The sequence below is a fragment of the Octopus sinensis genome, linkage group LG23 (assembly GCF_006345805.1).
Source record: "Octopus sinensis linkage group LG23, ASM634580v1, whole genome shotgun sequence".
In the NCBI taxonomy this organism is placed as follows: Eukaryota; Metazoa; Mollusca; class Cephalopoda; order Octopoda; family Octopodidae; genus Octopus; species Octopus sinensis.
In genome coordinates, this window is record NC_043019.1 from 20,280,984 (window position 1) to 20,302,268 (window position 21,285).

The following is a 21,285-nucleotide window of genomic DNA, read 5'->3' on the forward strand; positions in this document are numbered from 1 at the left end:
AGTGACAGTTATATATACATATATATATATGGCAATCTTTCGTTTCTAATCCATTTTTCTGAAAGTTATGAGTAACAAAGTTGATGGTGGGGCACATTGGTGTGGGTAATCCACGATAGGTATTAGGGGCTGTAGAATACTACGTCACATTAGAACAGTATACGAAGTTTCAAACTGGTTAGCTTTAAAAAAAAAAGGATCTTTTCGGTTTGAACGGCAGTTTTTTCTAGCGGTGTCATATGAAATTGTCACCCATAATTATGACCCTAGTAGCGATCTATTGCATTTCAATCTCTTTTAGGGTTAGGGTTAGGGTATCTTTTTTTTCTTCCGAAATATAAATAAACCCAATCTGTTTCTTAAACGAGGGACATATTCATACGGCACAGAATGTTTTTTTTTTTTTTACCTCAATAGACGTATTTGATTGGTTGAAATTGAAGAAAAAAACAACAAATATCTTACAAACCATAGAATTTTTTCAATAAAACCAAGAGAAAAATATGTTTTATAAACACATTCTACCAGTATACGAAGTTCAAAATGTTTAAGTTACGTTGAAAATATTTTAAAAAACTGCCGGTCAAACCGAAAAAGATTCTAGAAAAAGTAAAAAATTGGGGGGTAGGGGGATTAAAATTTTGAAATGCCAATTTTTTTTTTTGTAGATTCGGAATCTTCACAGTCAAAAAGATGAGTTTCTGTAGAAATAAACCAAAAAAAAAAAAAAAAAAACTGAAAGGGGATGCCGTCCATATCCTTTACCTCTGCTTCCAAGGTAAAATTCTTCATGCATCACACATATGGAAGTAATTGGTGAAGCTGTTTTCACATGAAAGGCAAATACACACACATCTCTATTTTATATATTACATTTTTTCATTATATGAAAGATGAAAATGTTTGAATTTAGTAGATTTCTTTATTATATGAAGGTAAGTAGGTTGCTTGAATTTTGTAGATTTCTTCAATGTATGAAAAATAAGATATTTGCATTTTTATTATATGAAAGATAAGAAGTTTACATCTTTGAAAAAGATTTCTTCATTATATGAAAGATAAAAGTTTGCATTTTTGTAGCAGATTTCCTCATTATATTAAAGATATGTAGTTTGAATTTTTGTACATTTGTTCATTCAGCAGCAGCAGTATAGTTTGAAAGTTTGTTTCATAACCAGATGGTTCATAACCACAAAAGGATGAAAGGCAAAGGGGACTTTGGCAGAATTTGAACTCAAAACATAAAGGTGGGAAAAATTCCACTAAGCATTTTGCCCAGAGTGCTAACGGTTGTTGCCTTACCTATAAATATATTAACCCTTTAGTGTTCAGATTATTCTATCAAACATAATGCTTATTGATTCATATTGATTTGAATTAATCATGCATTATCTCATATCTTCAAGATCTTGATGGTGTAATTACTTAATGTAGAATAACATTGTAGGGTAGGTGTGAGAGCCTGGATCTGGTCAGTTTGAACATAAAACAGATTAGTTATTTTGGCCGGATATGGCCGGTTTAAATACTAAAGGGTTAAAATATGTCCAAATGTTTTGGTAAGTCATGTTTGAAGCTTGGTAAGAATTACCAAGGAAACTGTGTCTCCTGTTTGAGTTTCAACTTGTGCCTGCTTCGTTTTCAATGACACTTGTATGAGAGAGGTTGAATGATGTCTCACTTGCGAAAGGCTGGAATGTCGTGTTGCTTTTCGTCAAGTAAGAACCAGCTTCCACTTCGGTCAAATGGTCCATCAATTCTTCTATTTGAAGTAATTTTAACACCATTTGGGCTGCAAAGAACAAATAAAAATTTTTTTAAAAATGCAAGTACAGGTATGACAATGTTTTGGTTGTTTTAAATCTAAAACAACAAAGAAATAACAGTAACCATTGACAAAACCAACGAACTTATGAAGGAAGCCTCTACATGCTTGCTTGAAATGCTAGAAACAGATGCCAAATCTGTCAAATTACAGCCTACCATCTTAGAAAGGAACTCATTTGATAATAAAATAATAATATAATAATGAAATTATTGTATACAGTGCTCAGGTGCACCACAACTTGTCAGAAAGTGCATATAAAGTACATGCAGTAATGTAGAAATGTCTGGAAAGCGAACAATGTATGAGTCAATACATGCTTGTGTGTGTATGGAGGGGAGAAAATCAAGTGTAGTGTTGGCAAATCTCAGGAAGCATGGAAGTTTTGAAGGATGCAGTGCTCCGACAACTAACAACTGATGCCGGCAGTTTGTTCCATGCTTCAGCAACTCTCAGCGTGAAAAAATGTTTCCTGAAGTCATGGGAGCTGTGCTGTTTTCTGACTTTGTAAATATGTCCACGGGTGTTAGATGGGTGGAGTTTGAAAAGGTGCTCAGAGTTATTGTTTGTATGATGGTTGATAATTTTATGGGTGTCTGCCAAGTCAGCTGCCAGACGTCGGAGTTTCAATGTGTCCATGCCCATTGTTTTAAATCTAAAACAACAAGGAAATAACAGTAACCATTGACAAAACCAACGAACTTATGAAGGAAGCCTCTACATGCTTGCTTGAAATGCTAGAAACAGATGCCAAATCTGTCAAATTACAGCCTACCAGGCGCAGGAGTGGCTGTGTGGTAAGTAGCTTGCTAACCAACCACATGGTTCCAGGTTCAGTCCCACTGCGTGGCATCTTGGGCAAGTGTCTTCTGCTATAGCCCCGGGCCGACCAATGCCTTGTGAGTGGATTTGGAAGATGGAAACTGAAAGAAGCCTGTCGTATATATGTATATGTGTGTGTATGTGTTTGTGTGTCTGTGTTTGTCTCCCTAGCATTGCTTGACAACCGACGCTGGTGTGTTTACGTCCCTGTCACTTAGCGGTTTGGCAAAAGAGACCGATAGAATAAGTACTGGGCTTACAAAGAATAAGTCCCGGGGTCGATTTGCTTCACTAAAGGCAGTGCTCCAGCATGGCCGCAGTCAAATGACTGAAACAAGTAAAAGAGTACCATCTTAGAAAGGAACTCATTTGATAATGAACTCTTGATGCATGGCTTGAGAAAAAGAGAGAATGGTCACAGCTCGAATGTCTTTGATCATAGACTTACTTCATCAAGGCTGACCTGGAGATTCAAGAAATTAAAAATTTTTTTGAAAAATTGAAATTTTACAAAATATTTTTTTTTCAGAATCATAATCTCTGCATTTTACCAAAAAAAAAAAAAATTCTAGAAAAAGTAAAAAATTGGGGGGGAATCTTCACAGTCAAAAAGGATAAATGAAAGTGAAGTCAAGGTTTCAATTCTTCACTTGGTATTTATTAATTCTTTTGTTACTATTTTTCTGTTGAAATACACAGCCTTTATTCCAATTAATTATGAAAATAATGAAAAAATTTAGTAAAATAACTGTCATAAGCTGGTGTTTTGAAAAATAAATTACAAAATTTTAATGGCATGTTTTAATTTAGATCTCTTTAAAAGGGGGAGTTTGTGTAATACAACCTGGACAAGTTTCAGGTGAGTTGGCATCAAAATGCACAAGGCTGAAAGTGGGGAAATGGGCAAAGAGATTTATAAAATTTCAGACAACTCCAAAATTTTATGAATCTTCTTGTCTATTCCCCCGCATTCAGCCTTGTAAAAAAAGCAGAACAAATTTTAGAGTGGTCCGTAGACATTTGACATCTACTTCTAGCATATTGGTGTTGTCCCTCCAGAACCCTTAATTATAATAGGGGCCTGGCCAGCTGCTGTCAGTTTGTGCCAGTTGCTGTCAAGATGTCAGGTTGTTCTAGGACCTTGTAGTATCAATTTCTTCCACAAAATAGTGATAATGGCAGCTTGCCAGAGAAATGAGCCCTGCAAGGTGGAGTGGCTGCTGCAGCAAATGTTATTGGCCATCCTCCACAGCAACACCATCGTAGTCATTACCACAGGGCACAGCTGAATACACCATTTACTCAGGGATCGGTGACCCATTGCCTCCTCCATCTTCTACTGCTTTACATTCCACTTTTTTTCCTTTCCTTTCTGATGTATCTTTCCCATTTCTTTGTGTTTAAATGTTCTAGTAAAATCACATTTTAATACTTTAACCCTTTCGTTACCAACCCGGCTGAAACCGGCCCTGGCTCTGAGTACAAATGTCTTATTTTCATAAGTTTTGAATTAAAATCTTCCACCAAACCTTAGTCACAATTTATGTTCCTAACACTAGCTTAATGATAACTAAGTTATTATTTTACTAAATTTTTTGTTATATTTAAAGTAATTGAAAGAAACACAGAGCATCTCAAAATAAATACAGTAACAAAAGGGTTAAATACGAGGGGATGCCAAAAAGTTCCTGGCTTTTAGGATATCATAAAAGGCTTGGTTGGAGGCCCAACCTGCCCAGTTCTTTTACTGGGCTTAGAAAAACTGAAGGACCACATCAATAAATGTGTGAATCTCAGAGGAGAATACGTGAAATAAAATCATAATCAACTCATCCTCCTGTATTTTCTTTCACCTAAAGCCAGGATCTTTTCAGCATCCCCTTGTAGGGGGCAATGGAAAACAAAACAAAGAAATTCCAACTGGACATGGAACGGAAACAAATGAAGGAAAGAAAAATTCTGATTCTTACCTTGGATTTTATGTTCCTCTTCTGGATTGTCAGGGAAAGCAGCATGAAGGGCATTGACACCTCCCAGTAAGGCAGCTCCCTTTACAAATATAAAACAAACCATGAGTATTTCTAACCCATGCCAGCATGGAAAATGGACGTTAGATGATGGTAATGATTGTTAACAGAGTATGTACTGTCATAACTGAAAGTTACATTCAATATGTTTGTCTGATATATACATACAAATGTATATGCATGTATATATATATGTACAACACTTTTGTCACTCGCTCACTCACTATAGTAAGTTCTACTGACAAGCATTATAGACTGGTAGTTTTATGTTGGAGTATCTTCCTTCTAGCAGAGCTGCCTTTCCCAAGCTTTGTCAAAAATAACAGGAGCTCCTTCTACCCCCGAGAAATCTATTTAACCCTTTAGTGTTCAGATTACTCTGTTAAATGTAATACTTTTTCACTCAAATTGTTTTGAATTAATCATGCATTATCTTATAGCTTTGAGGTTTCAATGATGTGACTATTTATTTCTAGAATATCAATGTAGGTTAGGTGTGAGAGGTCTGATCTGGTCAGTTTAAACATAAAATAGGTAGAAAACTTCGGCCGGATATGGCTAGTTTAAACACTAAAGAGTTAACCTACAGATGGGACCCCCTGATAGGCACTACAAATCCAGGACAGAACAGGCCTGGGAGTCATGGTAATTAAGAGGTGACTCCACTTTCTTGGGATTCTAGAACTGGAGCCCTACCACTGGATGCAGTGTAATGTCATACCTAAAACATATGCATACACACAAACAAACATATACAAGCAAGTTGTCAAGAGGGAAGAATCCTGCTCATAATCCTTTACAAGATCGCCAAGACTGGAAAAGAAAAAAGAGGAGGGCGTTAGGAAGGGCATCCAGCTGTAGAAACTCTGCCAAATCAAGATTGGAGCCTGGTGCAGCCATCTAGTTTGCCAGCCCTCAGTCAAAATCGTCCAACCCATGCTAGCATGGAAAGCGGACGTTAAACGATGATGATGATGATGTATCATCAAACCAGCAAACTGATCCAAAATTTTGCTAGAGTGGAATCCCTAATACTACTAGGTAGTTAAGTTAAACTAGGCATCAGATAAATCCTATGAAGACCATATATCCATAGGATGTGTGAAGACTATATGTTTGACAAACACCACCACCACCACCACCACTAGTAGTGGTGGCCCAGTGATGGTGTTTATCTCTTGGTCTCTCTTCTTTTGATATTACATGGGTTCCTTCTTTAACATCATAAGCGGAAAGTGTAACCTCTCGAAAGAGCTGTTCTTCACTCCTGCTCCAGAGCGCCGGCTGCAGGGTCATTCCGAAAAGCTCTACCTGCGACGATTTCATCTCAATCGAAGGAGAGGAGTTTCTCCGTCTGGGTTGCGGATCCGTGGAACAAGCTGCCAGACGAGATGGTGAAGATGCCGACGACCGCTTTGTTCAAAGCCTCCCTTGACCTCAAGTGGCCTGAACTCTTTACATGAACACCACCCTGTACTTAACTCCATGTCCCCCTACATGGCCTTGCTATTTGCTTTTGAGCCAAATTAACTAACTAACTAACTAACCCTTTGGTATTTAAACCGGCCATATCCGGCCCAAAATATTCTACCTGTTTTACATTCAAACTGACTGGATCCAGCCTCTTGCATGAATCCTACAATGCCATGCTAAAAATAAACAATAACATCATCAAAATCTCAAAGCTACAAGATAATGCACGAGTTATTTAAATCAACATAAATAAATAAGCATTACACTTGACAAAATAATCTGAATACTAAAGAGTTAAACTAGCAAGCTGTTTATCATTCACTAGCAGCATAGCCCAGCGTTGCCCGGGTATGTAAGAGCCCCTAGTAGGCAACGACTAATCCCAATCTAGTCCTTTCCCTCTAGGGAACGAAGGCGCATGTGTAGGTTGCAATGTCTTCCCTTCACTCGAATACTTCTGTGTATACAATGTTCCTAGCTGTCCCTCTGGGCGATAAAAAGGTCGAGTTGTGTCCCCTAGACAGAAAATGTGTTGCATATAAAAAGCTTAGATTCTCGACCCCATGTCGAATTTATCAATTTTTTTCAGAACTGGGGGAACTTTTCAAAATTTTCGCTGCGTTAGTTTTGAATTATGACATTGGGCTATGTGTGTGTCAAGTTTCATCAGAATCGGTTGAAAGCGGTGGTCAGGGTGAGGGTACAACCTGACACACAGACAGACAAACTGCCGTTTATATATAGAGAGATAGCTGCTGTATTCATCAATTTCCCTGGTTTAAATTCTACCAAAACATCAGTTCCAGTTATAACATAAAACCCAACTAAAACAACTACATTGAGATTGAAATCATTAAACTCTCTCCCAAAATGACAGCATCAGATATAATATCAAATAGTCCCAAAAATGTTATTCCCAAAGTGACATCAAAATTTCGTTTTTGGATTTGGTTTGCAAGATTCTTTATATGAGTTCAAGACTATTGAAAAGGTTGCAAGACGCAACGAAAATTTTAGGAAAATAAAAATAAGAAATAAGTAGAAATTTTACCGGTGAGTGTGTTACATTATAAGTCACAAAAAGAAAATGACTCTCCCCAGACACAACAGGACATCAAAATTTTAATAACAAAAACAGGAACCTACCTCCATTGTTGATTCCATAAGAACAACAGCAACAATAGCATCTTGAACTGTGACAACATCTCGAAGCATGAGGCGGGCATGAGCTGAAAAAATAAATTGTAACATAACCAAATAGTTACATTGTAATACAGTGAAATAGTAAGTGTAACAGAACCAAATAGCTAGTGTAACAGTCAAATAGCTATATCGTAACAAACAAAAGTTACATTATTACGAAACTGATTTTTATATTACGACACAAACCAACTGCTATGTTTTAACTAAAACTGCTGTTAGTTTCATAAATTTGATAATCAATTAGTTAACCCTTTCATTACTGTATTTATTTTAAGATGTTCTGTGTTTCTTTCAATTAATTTTAAATATAACAAAGAATTTAGTAAAATAACTTGGTTATCATTCAGCTAGTGTTAAGAACATAAATTGTGACTGAGGTTTGGTGGAAGATTTTAATTCGGAACTTATGAAAACAAGACATTTGTACAACAGAGCCAGAGGCAGTTTTGGCCATGTTGGTATCAACAGGGTTAAAGTGTGTAGTGTATGTGTGTGTGTGACATAACGGACTCAAATATAGGGAGATTAAGAACAGTTTTCATGCACTTGTAATCGTCTGTGAATAACTAATGACTTCTGAGTGTGTGTGAGTGAATAACAGCTTCAGTTGAGCATTATTTTATAATGATTGCAGTTATTTGTGAGTGTGTGCATGCATAGATACATCATCAGCATCATTTACCATCTGCTTTCCATGCTGGCATGGGTTGGACGATTTGACTGAAAACTGGTCAGCTGGGGAGCAGCACCAGGCTTCAGTCTGGTTTGGAATCGCTTCTACAGCTGGATGCTTTTTACATGCCACTGGCATGGGTTCTACTGACATGACACCGACCTCAGCAACAACTACAATCTCACTTGGCTTGACAGGTCTTCACAAGCATGGTATTTTATTTCATTTTTTTTTTTATTTCATCTAGTTTCAGCTCACGAGCTGTGGCCATGCTGGGGCACCGCCATTCGGTGTTGCTACATGATTTTACTTCAAGAATGCTTTTTAGCAATTGACATTTGGTGCATGAGAGAGTTTGATGCAGCTGCCCTCATCTGCACCTCCTGCCGTGAAGTTGGTTCATCTGGGACACCTGACAGGAAGAGGTTCAGCTATATTTTGAAGACACCTACATCCACTCCATGCAGGTCTCTCAGGTCCTTCAGGAGGATATTGAAGAGCTGTGGACCTCTGAAGCCCAGGCTATTACAGTATCTTGTCCTACATCTTGATGGCAAATTTGGAGTCCTTGGCACTGTGCAGTGGCACCCAGTTCTAGTATTTGTGTAACTCTCGATGCTAAAGTTTGGGACAAGTCCATCCAGGATCTTCCATATGTTTATTATGGCATATCTTTCTCGCCTACGCTCTAAGGAATAGAGTCTTAATCTCTTGAGTCTTTCCGAATAGCTTATATGCTGCATAGAGGCTATCTTCCTATTCTTATATATATATATATATATATAATATATATATATATATATATGTACTTGCATAGCAAGTGACCTGATCTGAGATCGTGTGCTGGAACGAAAACAATTGCAGCATGGAAGGTGTTTATAAGCTATTTAAGAAACACACAAAACCGTTAGATTCACTTCAACATTTAAATTTAATTTGTCAAAATATTTTCATCGCTTTGAGACCGGAACCTGTTCACTGAAAAAGCTTCGTGCTGCATCTGTATATATATATATATATATATAATGAAGAAAAGGGCTTATAGAAATTTGGATGAATATACACATACTGAAGAACAGCCTGTAGAAGGAAGGAATAAGAAAAAGGGCCGTGAAGGCCTGGGTACACATACACACACACACTAAAGGAAGAAAACATCAACAGAAACTTGGCCCACAAGCCGTACATAATTTACCTTGAGAAAGCCGAATAATACTCTGTAAGAGGCGCATTGTTGTTCGTGCAGCATTCCGATCATCTGCGCTCCTCTGTGCACGGTAATAAGCTTGGAGTACTCTGTGGTAATAAAAGGGAGTACACAGTAAGAGGTTAAAGAGAGTTAGTGAACACAGTCACAACCTGCTAATACAGTAAAATGTGATGTTGATTTATAAAAATGTTTAATATTATGGCTGCACACTGAAATATCACATACCTACAAGTCATTAATATTTACGTACCAGCTTCCAGGAATCATCATCATCATCATTATCATCGTTGTTTAATGTCCGTTTTCCATGCTAGCATGGGTTGGATGGTTCGACCGGGGTCTGGGAAGCCAGGAGGCTGCACCAGGCTCCAGTCTGATCTAGCAGTGTTTCTACAGCTGGATGCCCTTCCTAACGTCAACCACTCCTTGAGTGTAGTGGGTGCTTTTTACATGCCACCAGCACAGGTGCCAGGGGAGTCTGGCAACAGCCACAATCGGTTGGTGCTTTTTACATGCCTCCGGCACAGAAGCCAGTCAAGGTGGTGCTGGCATCGACCACGTACGGATGGTACTTTTTATGTGCCACCAGCAAAGGTGCCAGGGGAGGCTGGCAACGGCCACGATCGGTTGGTGGTTTTTATGTGCCACCGACACGGAAGCCAGTCAAGGCGGTGCTGGTCATAGTGCTAGTGCATGCATATACAGCTGTTTGGAAGGGCATCCAACTGTAAACAAACTTTGTCGAAATTGACCTTGCCTGTAATTGTGCCTCGTAAAAAGCATTCTGCTGGGTGGTTGGTGTTAGGAAGGGCATACAGCAGTAAAAATTCTGCCAAAACAGTCAAAGAAGTCTGGTGCAGGCTTCTGCCTGGCAAGCTCCTGTCAAACGTCCTATCCATGCCAGCATGGAAAGCAGACGTTAAATGATGACGATGATGATGAATCACCTCTGTAAATTCAAGGATTTACTTACAAATCTGAAGAAAGCTCCTGGAATTTTGGTTCCAAGAGACAAAATGGGAAATTTATTATTTTTATGTCAACGCTTATAACAAACTAATAATGAAGGAACTAAATAAGGATTGTAAACTAGCACAGACTTCAGAATTATTTGATATTAATAAACAAAGACATTGTATTGTAAAATCACTTGATTTAGAAGGTAATAAAAACAATATCAATGGAACTTACCTACTGGCATTATCTGACAGTTCAGGGTTGATATCTTTCACCAGCGATAAATATGTCTGTATCTTCTCAATGTTCCATAAATGTTTTGATGCCTCAGTCAATTTCCCTGTGTAAGAGATTATTTAACCCTTCCGTTACCGTATTTATTTTGAGATGCTCTGTGCTTCTTTCAATTAATTTTAAATATAACAAAGATTTTCGTAAAATAACTTGGTTATCATTAAGCTGGTGTTAGGAACATAAATTGTGACTAAGGTTTGGTGGAAGATTTTAATTCAATTCTTATGAAAACAAGACATTTGTACTACAAAGCCACAGGCGGTTTTGGCCATGTTGGTATCAAAAGGGTTAAGTGACAACTACATAGAATTATTTCACTTCTCTCAAAAGCCTTCTGCTCGAGACCACCCCAGTGACTATGAAATAACTTTGCCATAAAGTGATCTAAACTAAAACCTTCCTTAAAAATTTCATACTCTCTCTCTTTTACTTGTTTCCGTCATTTGACTGTGGCCATGCTGGAGCACCGCCTTTAGTCGAGCAAATCGACCCAGGGACTTATTCTTTGTAAGCCCAGTACTTATTCTATCGGTCTCTTTTGCCGAACCGCTAAGTAACGGGGACATAAACACACCAGCATCGGTTGTCAAGCAATGCTAGGGAGACAAACACATACATATATATATATATACATATATACGACAGGCTTCTTTCAGTTTCCATCTACCAAATCCACTCACAAGGCATTGGTCGGCCTGGGGCTATAGCAGAAGACACTTGCCCAAGATGCCACGCAGTGGGACTGAACCCGGAACCATGTGGTTGGTTAGCAAGCTACTTACCACACAGCCACTCCTGCGCCTATAATTTAATTTATGTTTCAAATCCCAATGACAAAGTTAAATGACTACCGTTCTCTTCATTAATTTCAAAATTAATTGAAACAAGGACAGTGTATTTTCACTTGTGGTAATACTGCAAGTGAATCTTGTGGTATGCAACCAAGTGAATCACTTGGTGCTGCATTGATGTTTGTTTTCTCTTTTTCTCCCCCTGTTTTTCTTTTGTTTTACTTATTTCAGTCATTAGACTGTTGCCATACTGGGGCACTGTCTTGAATTTTTAGACAAATGAATCAACCCCAAGACTTAAATTTTTAAACCAGGTACTTATTCTATCAGTTTTCTTTTACTGAACCGCTAAATTACAGGAACGTAAACACACACATATATATATATATACAATCGGGGTTTTCAGTTTCTGTCTACCAAATCTCACAAGGCTTTGGTTGGCGCAAGGCTATAGTAGAAGACACTTGCTCAAGGTGTCACACAGTGGGACTGAACTCAGAACCATGTGGTTGAGAAGCAAGCTTCTTACCACACAGCCACTCCTGCACTTAGTACGTTTAACAAAGAGTTCACAATACATGTACCAAAGTGCTTGTATACACATAGCAAAATCTATACATACAGCAGGACAGTATGTACATAAGACTTGAGACACAGCGATAGAAGAGAAAGGACGTATTTTTATATGTGTGATCAGCCTATTCTCCTGTCCCAGACGCTTAGGATTTAACCTGTTCTATTAATGCTGAATTGTTGTAAGAAGCTTTACAAACATTAGAATTCAGCCTTGCTGTGTTGAACTAGGTGGATACCAGTATACCATCGTGTTTCATTGTTGAATAAAGAATTGTATATATTTTTAAACTTGCGTTTCGTTCCTGACTGGTAGTTTCTAGAAACAAAAAGAAAGGAAATTGTGTTGCACCCAAGTTGCACCCCAAAAGTGTAAAGAAGCAACCAGTTCCCTTTAACCTCTTTACTTGTGAGATTTTTGTTACCCTGGGAACTATTTATTTATTTTTTCCGTGTTAATTGTTAACAAGGTAAAAATACACTCATCTATTTATATATATATATTTCAAAACATGTAGTTTATCAAGTGCATTTTTATTTTTTCTCTTTTTCTTCTGAACAGTGTGGGTTGGATAGATCTGCAAACGACTTCATTAAACATTCAGTTGTTAACTCACCTGTTGCCTTACTACCATTGAGGATGTAACTGGACACTACTTGGTCCCATTCTTCATTTTTGTTGTCTAAAAGCACCATAATCAAATCAAACCTACTCAACAGGGGGCTTGCTAAAGCTATGTTCACACAGATTGACTGAAACAGAAAGAAGAAAAAAAAAATCACTGATTATATCGCAATCTATAGATGATTTTGGTGGTGATGATGATGATGATGATGATGCTGGTGATAATGATAGTAATGATGATAGTGATGGCAGTGACTGATGATGATGAGATGAACAGAGTCAATGGATGAAGCTTGAAATGCCAGTCAAAATAAATTTTATAAAAAATTCGATTTGTCATCATCATCATTTAACCCTTTCGTTACCAACCCGGCTGAAACCGGCTATGGCTCTTTAGTACAAATGTCTTGTTTTCATAAGTTTTGAATTAAAATCTTCCACCAAACCTTAGTCACAATTTATGTTCTTAACACCACCTTAACCCTTTCGTTACCAACCCGGCTGAAACCGGCTCTGGCTCTTTAGTATAAATGTCTTGTTTTCATAAGTTTTGGATTCAAACCTTCTACGAAATCTTAGTCACAATTTATGTTCCTAACACGAGCTTAATGATAACTAAGTTATATTACTAGATTCTTTTGTTATATTTAAAATAATTGGAAGAAACACAGAGCATCTCAAAATAAATACAGTAACAAAAGGGTTAAATGTCCACCTTTCCATGCAGAATTTGATATAGATTTTCTATAGTCAGATGTGCTTCCTGTCCAAACGTCATCTGTTTCTAAGTGAAGCCCTATTTCCTCATGGCCAGACATATTTTCACAAAAAAATTGAAAATGAACGACACTGCTTGTATGACAGTGATGCTCGTATACGACAATCATGCTTTGTCAAAACAAGTAGACACAAACATGCATGCATGTGTGTGTGTGTGTGTGTGTGTGTAAGACATCATTTCCTGGATTCTTAATTAAAAATCAAAACTGTACCCCAGATTTTAATGCAATATTTTTGTCTTTCATTTTCATAATCAAAATCAAACCTAATCAAAATAGATGAACATCAATGGAATTCATATCTTTGTGGTACTAGTGCCGGTGGTACTAGTGCCGGTGGCACATAAGAAAACCATCCGAACATGGCCGTAGCCAGTACCGCATCGACTGGCCTCCGTGCTGTGGGCACGTAACAAACACCATTCGATCGTGGCTGTTCGCCAGCCTCGTCTGGCACCTGTGTCGGTGGCACATAAAAAACACCATCCGAGCGTGGCTGTTCGCCAGCCTCGTCTGGCACCTGTGTTTGTGGCACATAAAAAACACCATCCGAGCGTGGCCGTTCGCCAGCCTCGTCTGGCACCTGCGTCGGTGGCACATAAAATCACCCACTACACTCTCGGAGTGGTTGGCGTTAGGAAGGGCATCCAGCTGTAGAAACACTGCCAGATCTGACTGGCCTGGTGCAGCCTTCGGACTCCCCAGACCCCAGTTGAACCGTCCAACCCATGCTAGCATGGAAAGCGGACATTAAACGATGACGATGATGATGATGATGATTTTGCTTTAGGACTTGGAGATTTACAAGTTCACCTGTCTTCTTTATCTCATTTTCTTTGTCTAAGTAAAATCGGACAGGTCATTTTAAGTTTAAGTTAGATAAACAATACCAAAAAAAGCCCTTGTAATTTGCACACCTGTGTAATTTACACAAGTGATTTTCAGGATAAAATTAAGATCTCTGTGAGAATTAAAATCCAATATTTACCTGTTCTGGATCATAATGCCCTTTCGGATTTGTTGCTGCTATTATAGTTGTTCTTGTGTTCAGCTTACAGATCATTCCAGCCTACAATTGGGAAATGGAAACTAATTCAGATAATGATCATAATTGTTAATATTATTCCATGCATTCATCATAAGAATGGGTGACATTCTCACTGCAATACTTGTCTGCAATTTAGCAAAGCACTAAGCTTATTCTTTGAAATTATTTTCTGGTTCCATAAACAACAAACCTAGATTGCTAAACCCTTTGTTTTCATTTTAATTCATGATTTGAGAAATAATGGTAAGATTTGATACAGACATGATGATAATGATAATAATATAATAATATCATCATCGTTTAGCGTCCGCTTTCCATGCTGGCATGGGTTGGACGGTTCAACTGGGGTCTGGGAAGCCAGAAGGCTGCACCAGACCCAGTCTGATCTGGCAATATTTCTACGGCTGGATGCCCTTCCTAACGCCAACCACTCCATGAGTGTAGTGGGTGCTTTTTACGTGCCACCAGCACAGGTGCCAGACGAGGCTGGCAATAATAATAATGATAATAATAATAATAATAATAGTCCTAAGTTGATTACATAGACCCCAGTGTTCAACTGGTACTTATTTTATCGACCCTAAAAGGATGAAAGGCCAAGTCAACACTAGTGGAATTTGAACTCAGAACATCAAGATAGATAAAATGCTGCTAAGCATTTTGCCTGGCGTGTTAACGTTTCTAGTGGCTTGCCACCTTGTAATAATAATAATAATGGTCTAGGCACAAGGCCTGATAGTTTAGGGAAGAAGGCTAGTCGATTACATCAACCCCAGTGCCTAACTGGTACTAGCTTTATCAACTCTAAAAGGCAAAGTCAAACTCAGCAGAATTTGAACCCAGAATGTAAAGATGGATGAAAGACCGCAAAGCCTTTTGTTTGACAATGCTAACAATTCTGCTAGCTTGCTACTTCAAAATAATAATAATAATTACTTCAAATTTCGGTACAAGACTTACAATCTTCTGAAGAGTGAGTTAGTCGATTATATCTACCCAAGTACTTGATTGATAGGGAGAGTTTATGAAAAAAACAAAATACGAAGACAGGTGGTGTACAAAACAAAGAAATGTATTAATATAACGCTCAGGAATAGAAAAGGTCTTTTACGTTTCGAGCCTAGGCTCTTCGACAGAAAGGGACACAGAAAAAACAAGGAGAGAAAAAATGTGTGTACTTGATTGATACTTGTATTAATCCCTGAAGGATGATCATGGCAGGATTTGAACTCAGGATGTTTAGGCATAAGGTGAGCAATTTTGAAGGGGAAAGTGGATTAAATCAACCCCAGGGGAATGAAAGGCAAATTGACCTTGGTGGAATTTGAACTCAGTTGAAATAAAAACTGTTCTCTCTCTTTTACTCGTTTCAGTCATTTGACTGCGGCCATGCTGGAGCACCGCCTTTAGTCGAGCAAATCGACCCCGTGACTTATTCTTTGTAAGCCCAGTACTTATTCTATCGGTCTCTTTTGCCAAACCGCTAAGTGATGGGGACGTCAACACACCAGCATCGGTTGTCAAGCAATGCTAGGGGGACAAACACAGACACACAAAACCCCCCCCACACACACACACATATATATATATATACATACATACAATGGGCTTCTTTCAGTTTCCGTCTACCAAATCTACTCACAAGGCTTTGGTCAGCCTGAGGCTATAGTAGAAGACACTTACTCAAAATGCCACGCAGTGGGACTGAACCCGGAACCATGTGGTTGGTTAGCAAGCTACTTACCACACAGCCACTCCTGTGCCTTCCCCTATTCTCCATCATAACAGCAACAATCAAACAGACAAGACAAACACCACTTACTTTGGCCACGCTCAAGGTTTGTTGTTCCATCGCTTCGTGAATGCTGGCTTTATCAGCTTCTTGGATACTGTTGAACTCATCAATACAACAAACACCACCATCAGCTAAAACCAAAGCACCAGCTTCCAGCATCCAGTTGCAACCATCCTAGAAAGGAGAAGGACAAAAAATAAGACAGGTGTCAAAGTATTGCTGTAGTGGTGTGGTGTAGCATGCTGTGCAATACATCATCATCATCGTTTAACGTCCGTTCTCCATGCTAGCATGGGTTGGACGGTTCGACCGGGGATCTGGGAAGCCAGAAGGCTGCACCAGGCTCTAGTCTGATCTGGCAATGTTTCTACAACTGGATGCCCTTTCTAATGCCAGCCACTCCGCGAGTGTAGTGGGGTACTTTTTGCATGCCTCTGGCACAGGTGCCAAGGGGAGGCTGGCAACAATCATGATCGGTTGGTGCTTTTTACGTGCCACCAGCACAGAAGCCAGTCAAGGCGGTGCTGGCATCAGCCACGATTCGGATTGGTGCTTTTTACGTGCCGCCGGCACGGAAGCCAGTCTAGGCGGCGCAGGCATCAACCACGTTCAGATGGTGCTTTTACGTGCCACCATCTCAGGGATCACAACTGCAGTTTCCATTGATTTTGATGTTGGTGTACTTGACTCAATGGATCTCCTCAAGCACAGGGTCGAAATGGTGTTTCTTCACTTGCTACCTGCACAGGAGTCAGTGTAGTGTGGTGAGGTACAGTACAAAAACCTTGTAGTACTTGACAGATATTCTATTACCAGCGATTGTTACCAGCGTCGCCTTACTGGCACGTATGCCTGTGCTAGTAGGGTGCCAAGAGCACAATCCGAACGTGATCATTGCCAGAGCAGCCAACTGGCTTCCGTACCGTGGCACGTAAAAGGGCACTGTTCGAGCGTGATCATTACCAATGTCGCTTTACAGTGCGTAACTGGTACTTAATTTATCGACCCCGAAAGGATGAAAGGCCAAGTCGACCTCGGCGGAATTTGAACTCAGAACGTAGCGACAGACAAAATACGGCTACGCATTTCACCCGGTGTGCTAACGATTCTGGCAGCTCGCCGCCTTGCCAGTACCGCCTGACAGGCCCCCGTGCCGGTGGTACGTAAAAAGCAACCACTACACTCTCGGAGTGGTTGGCGTTAGGAAGGGCATCCAGCTGTAGAAACTCTGCCAGATCAAGATTGGAGCCTGGTGCAGCCATCTGGTTCGCCAGCCCTCAGTCAAAATCGTCCAACCCATGCTAGCATGGAAAGCGGACGTTAAATGATGATGATGATGATGTACCAGCTTGATTGACACATGGCCTATAACCAATCTTTAGTTTATAACATCACTACATTTTAACCCTTTCGTTACTGAATTTATTTTGAGATGCTCTGTGTTTCTTTCAATTACTTTTAAATATAGCAAAGAATTTAGTAAAATAACTTAGTTATCATTAAGGTAGTGTTAGGAACATTAATTGTGACTAAGGTTTGGTGCAAGATTTTAATTCAAAACTTATGAAAACAAAGCATTTGAAAACAAAACCAGAGCCGGTTTCAGCCGGGTTGGTAACAAAAGGGTTAAGTTGTTTATAGTTAAAACATCCTCCAATACTTCCTCATAGTTAAACAAAGACACAAAATAGTGCAGCCAAAAGAAGTGGTCACCTTTACTGCAGCCACAGTAAGTCCTGCACTCGTGCTTCCGATCCCTGTTGTCAACACTGAACGTGGCATTAGTTTTGCAGCATATTTCAAGAATTGTGACTTGCCAGTTCCTGAAAATAGATGGAAAATAATAATAATAATTCATTGAGAAATGGTAAATGGTATATTACCAATAGCATCAACATGAAAGACTATAATTGAGACCCCCTACAGAAATATCTTGTGGGCATGGCACACGGAAGTCTAAATTTGTATATTTATAAAATATAGCTATACTCTTTTTACTCTTATACTTGTTTCAGTCATTTGACTGCGGCCATGCTGGAGCACCGCCTTTAGTCAAGCAAATCACTTTAACATCAACTTTTCCATGTTTGCAGGTGTCAGATGGAATTTGTCGAGGCTGCTTACTATGGGCAGATACATTCCTTTCCACTGAGCCTCACCTGTTTCCAAGTAAGGTAACATTTCCTCATATTTTCATTAAAAAAACACTACTTGTAACAGTGAAGCTTATTAACAACTTTGTTTGCATTACATTCCTGAATCTTTGGCCTTCCTCCCGTGAGTAAGTCGTAACAAATAAAAAAAGTCATTTACAAATAATTGAAACTTTTACTAAACCTGGGTCCCCAACAAGGAGTAGGTGGATCTCTCCTCGAACTGCCGTCCCAATATCGTCTTTACGCTATTAAAAAAGTGAAAAGAATGCAGCTTATTAGACAAAGTGAAGAAGGTTTGAACACATTAACAAACAAAAACATTTTAAAATCAATTTTTTTTTTATTCCATGCTGGAACGGGTACGACAAGACTTTATTAAGGTAGTATTCCAAGGCCAGATGCCCTTCCTATTATCAACACAAAAACTATCTTCCCAGTTAAACTTCCTTTAATATTGCTGTACTACCTTTTATGTATCCACTAGCAGTATCGCCGGCGTTGCTCAGGTTTGTAAGGGAAATAACTATAAAGCATTTTTAGAGAGTTATAGCCAAAAAATGGAAAAAATGATGGTAAATTTTTTTTGAGAGTAAAAAAGGTGGAGTTGCGTCCCCTAGACGGTTTGTGTTTCTGATTCTCGACCCCATGTCGAATTTATCGATTTTTTTCAGAACTGGGGGAACTTTTAAAATTTTCGCTCTTGCGTTAGTTTTGAATTATGACATTGGGCTTGTGTGTGTCAAGTTTCATCAGAATCGGTTGAAAGCCGTGGTCAGGGTGTGAGGGTACAAGCAAACAGACACACAGAAACACGCACAGACAAACTGCCGTTTATATAGAGAGAGATTGCTTGCACTGGGTACACCGTATGAAGTTTCTACCCACACCTTTTCTACAGATCAAGCATGGCCATCTACCTGAAGGGTTTTGTGATTTGTTAGCCTTCCTACTTACTAAGACTTTGGTTTTTGCTAGGTTAACCCTAAAGCCCTTCGATTCTAACACTTGCTTCTACACCCTAAACTTCATCTCTAGTTCTGGTAGTGACTCGGCTATTAGAGCAAAGTCATCAGCATAAAGGAGCTTGCAGGGGCAGCCTGTCTTGAATTCCTCTGTTATTGCCTGGAGGACTATGATGAGCTTGCAGGGGCAGCCTGTCTTGAATTCCTCTGTTACTGCCTGGAGGACTATGATGAGCTTGCAGGGGTAGCCTGTCTTGAATTCCTCTGTACTGCTGGAGGACTATGATGAGCTTGCAGGGGCAGCCTGTCTTGAATTCCTCTGTTACTGCCTGGAGGACTATGATGAGCTTGCAGGGGTAGCCTGTCTTGAATTCCTCTGTTACTGCCTGGAGGACTATGATGAGCTTGCAGGGGCAGCCTGTCTTGAATTCCTCTGTTACTGCCTGGAGGACTATGATGAGCTTGCAGGGGTAGCCTGTCTTGAATTCCTCTGTTACTGCCTGGAGGACTATGATGAGCTTGCAGGGGCAGCCTGTCTTGAATTCCTCTGTTACTGCCTGGAGGACTATGATGAGCTTGCAGGGGTAGCCTGTCTTGAATTCCTCTGTTATTGCCTGGAGGACTATGATGAGAACTGATCCTTGGTAAACCCCTACTTGTACCCGGAACACTTACTCCTGCTTTTCAAGTCAAGTATCTCTTTATTCCAATGGCCTGAATGTGTCCAAAACCTCAAAGCTACAGCTGTAAACGTTACATCACTGTCGGCTGAATTGTCAAATGAAGACATGTAGAAATCTTCACACACACATACAATGGGCTTCTGTACTGTGTCTACCAACCAGTTTCACTCACAGTCAATCCAAGGATCTTGTTGAAGACAACTTTACTCAAGGCACCAAGCAGTAAGCTGAAGCCACGTGGTTCTAAAGTGAACTTTATTGCAACACAGCTAGGCATGCATCTTCTATAATACAAATTCCATTTCTCTCTAATTCTTTAACTCCATCCAGCCAATTGATTGTGGCCATGCTGGAGCTCAGTATCACACCACTTATTGTTCCTTATCTTTCAAACATCGTGTGACAGTTCTAAATGAGTGTCACTATCGTACAAGATTTCTAATCTTCCAATCATTATCAGCCTTCTGTGAAAACATGTCCAACCATGGGGAAATACCTATTTCTTTATTACCCACAAGGGGCTAAACATAGAGGGGACAAACAAGGACAGACAAAGGTATTAAGTCGATTACATCGACCCCAGTGCATAACTGGTACTTAATTTATCGACCCCGAAAGGATGAAAGGCAAAGTCGACCTCGGCGGAATTTGAACACAGAACGTAACGGCAAACGAAATACCTATTTCTTTATTACCAACAAGGGGCTAAACATAGAGGGGACAAACAAGGACAGACAAAGGTATTAAGTCAATTACATCGACCCCAGTGCATAACTGGTACTTAATTTATCGACCCTGAAAGGATGAAAGGCAAAGTCGACCTCGGTGGAATTTGAACTCAGAACGTAACGGCAGACGAAATATCGTGAAGCGTTTTGCCTGTCGTCTTAACGGTTCTGCCAGCACGCCGCCATGGGGAAATACCTTGCTTGGAAACAGGTGACATGACAGGAAGAGCATCTGGCCATAGAAAATCTGCCTCAGTAAATTTTGAGGCATGGAAAAGTGGACATTAAAACAATGATGATGGTGAAAGCCAGCTCTGTAAAATTAGTGCCATAACAACACTGTTACTATACAACAAGAAACGGAGGTTTGCTTACCTGCACACCACCAATTAAGACCAGAATTACAGCTAACTTCACCACATACAAGCCATACACTTGAGGACAAAAGCTTGTGAGGATATGATTACGGCCAGTAAGAGGATAATCCTGGAACTCTTTCCAAAACGACCAAAATTCATCTTTCTACAATAAAAATGAGACAAAAGATATATTTTGCATTAAGCTTAGAAGTGATGCATGTTAGCAGCATTTACAACTTGAGTCATATAGAGAAAGCCTTTGACAGGGTCCTCCGATCCCTTATCTGGTGGTCATATAGAAC

General features: G+C 39.5%; 1 protein-coding gene across 1 annotated transcript in view; it reads right to left on the minus strand.

The window, feature by feature from the left end:
• Positions 1–1,420: 1,420 nt before the first annotated feature.
• LOC115223712 (DNA helicase MCM9-like) overlaps positions 1,421–21,285 on the minus strand; it is a 34,249-nt gene continuing 14,384 nt past the window's right edge. The window contains exons 9-19 of the mRNA XM_029794388.2: positions 21,000–21,146; positions 18,433–18,496; positions 17,809–17,918; positions 16,123–16,269; positions 14,241–14,321; positions 12,466–12,601; positions 10,425–10,530; positions 9,219–9,319; positions 7,294–7,376; positions 4,618–4,696; positions 1,421–1,792 (exon numbers count right to left, since the gene is read on the minus strand). Of these exons, the coding sequence (XP_029650248.1) occupies positions 1,620–1,792; positions 4,618–4,696; positions 7,294–7,376; positions 9,219–9,319; positions 10,425–10,530; positions 12,466–12,601; positions 14,241–14,321; positions 16,123–16,269; positions 17,809–17,918; positions 18,433–18,496; positions 21,000–21,146 (1,227 nt within the window). The 3' untranslated portion in view covers positions 1,421–1,619. The remainder of the gene's footprint in view (positions 1,793–4,617; positions 4,697–7,293; positions 7,377–9,218; positions 9,320–10,424; positions 10,531–12,465; positions 12,602–14,240; positions 14,322–16,122; positions 16,270–17,808; positions 17,919–18,432; positions 18,497–20,999; positions 21,147–21,285) is intronic.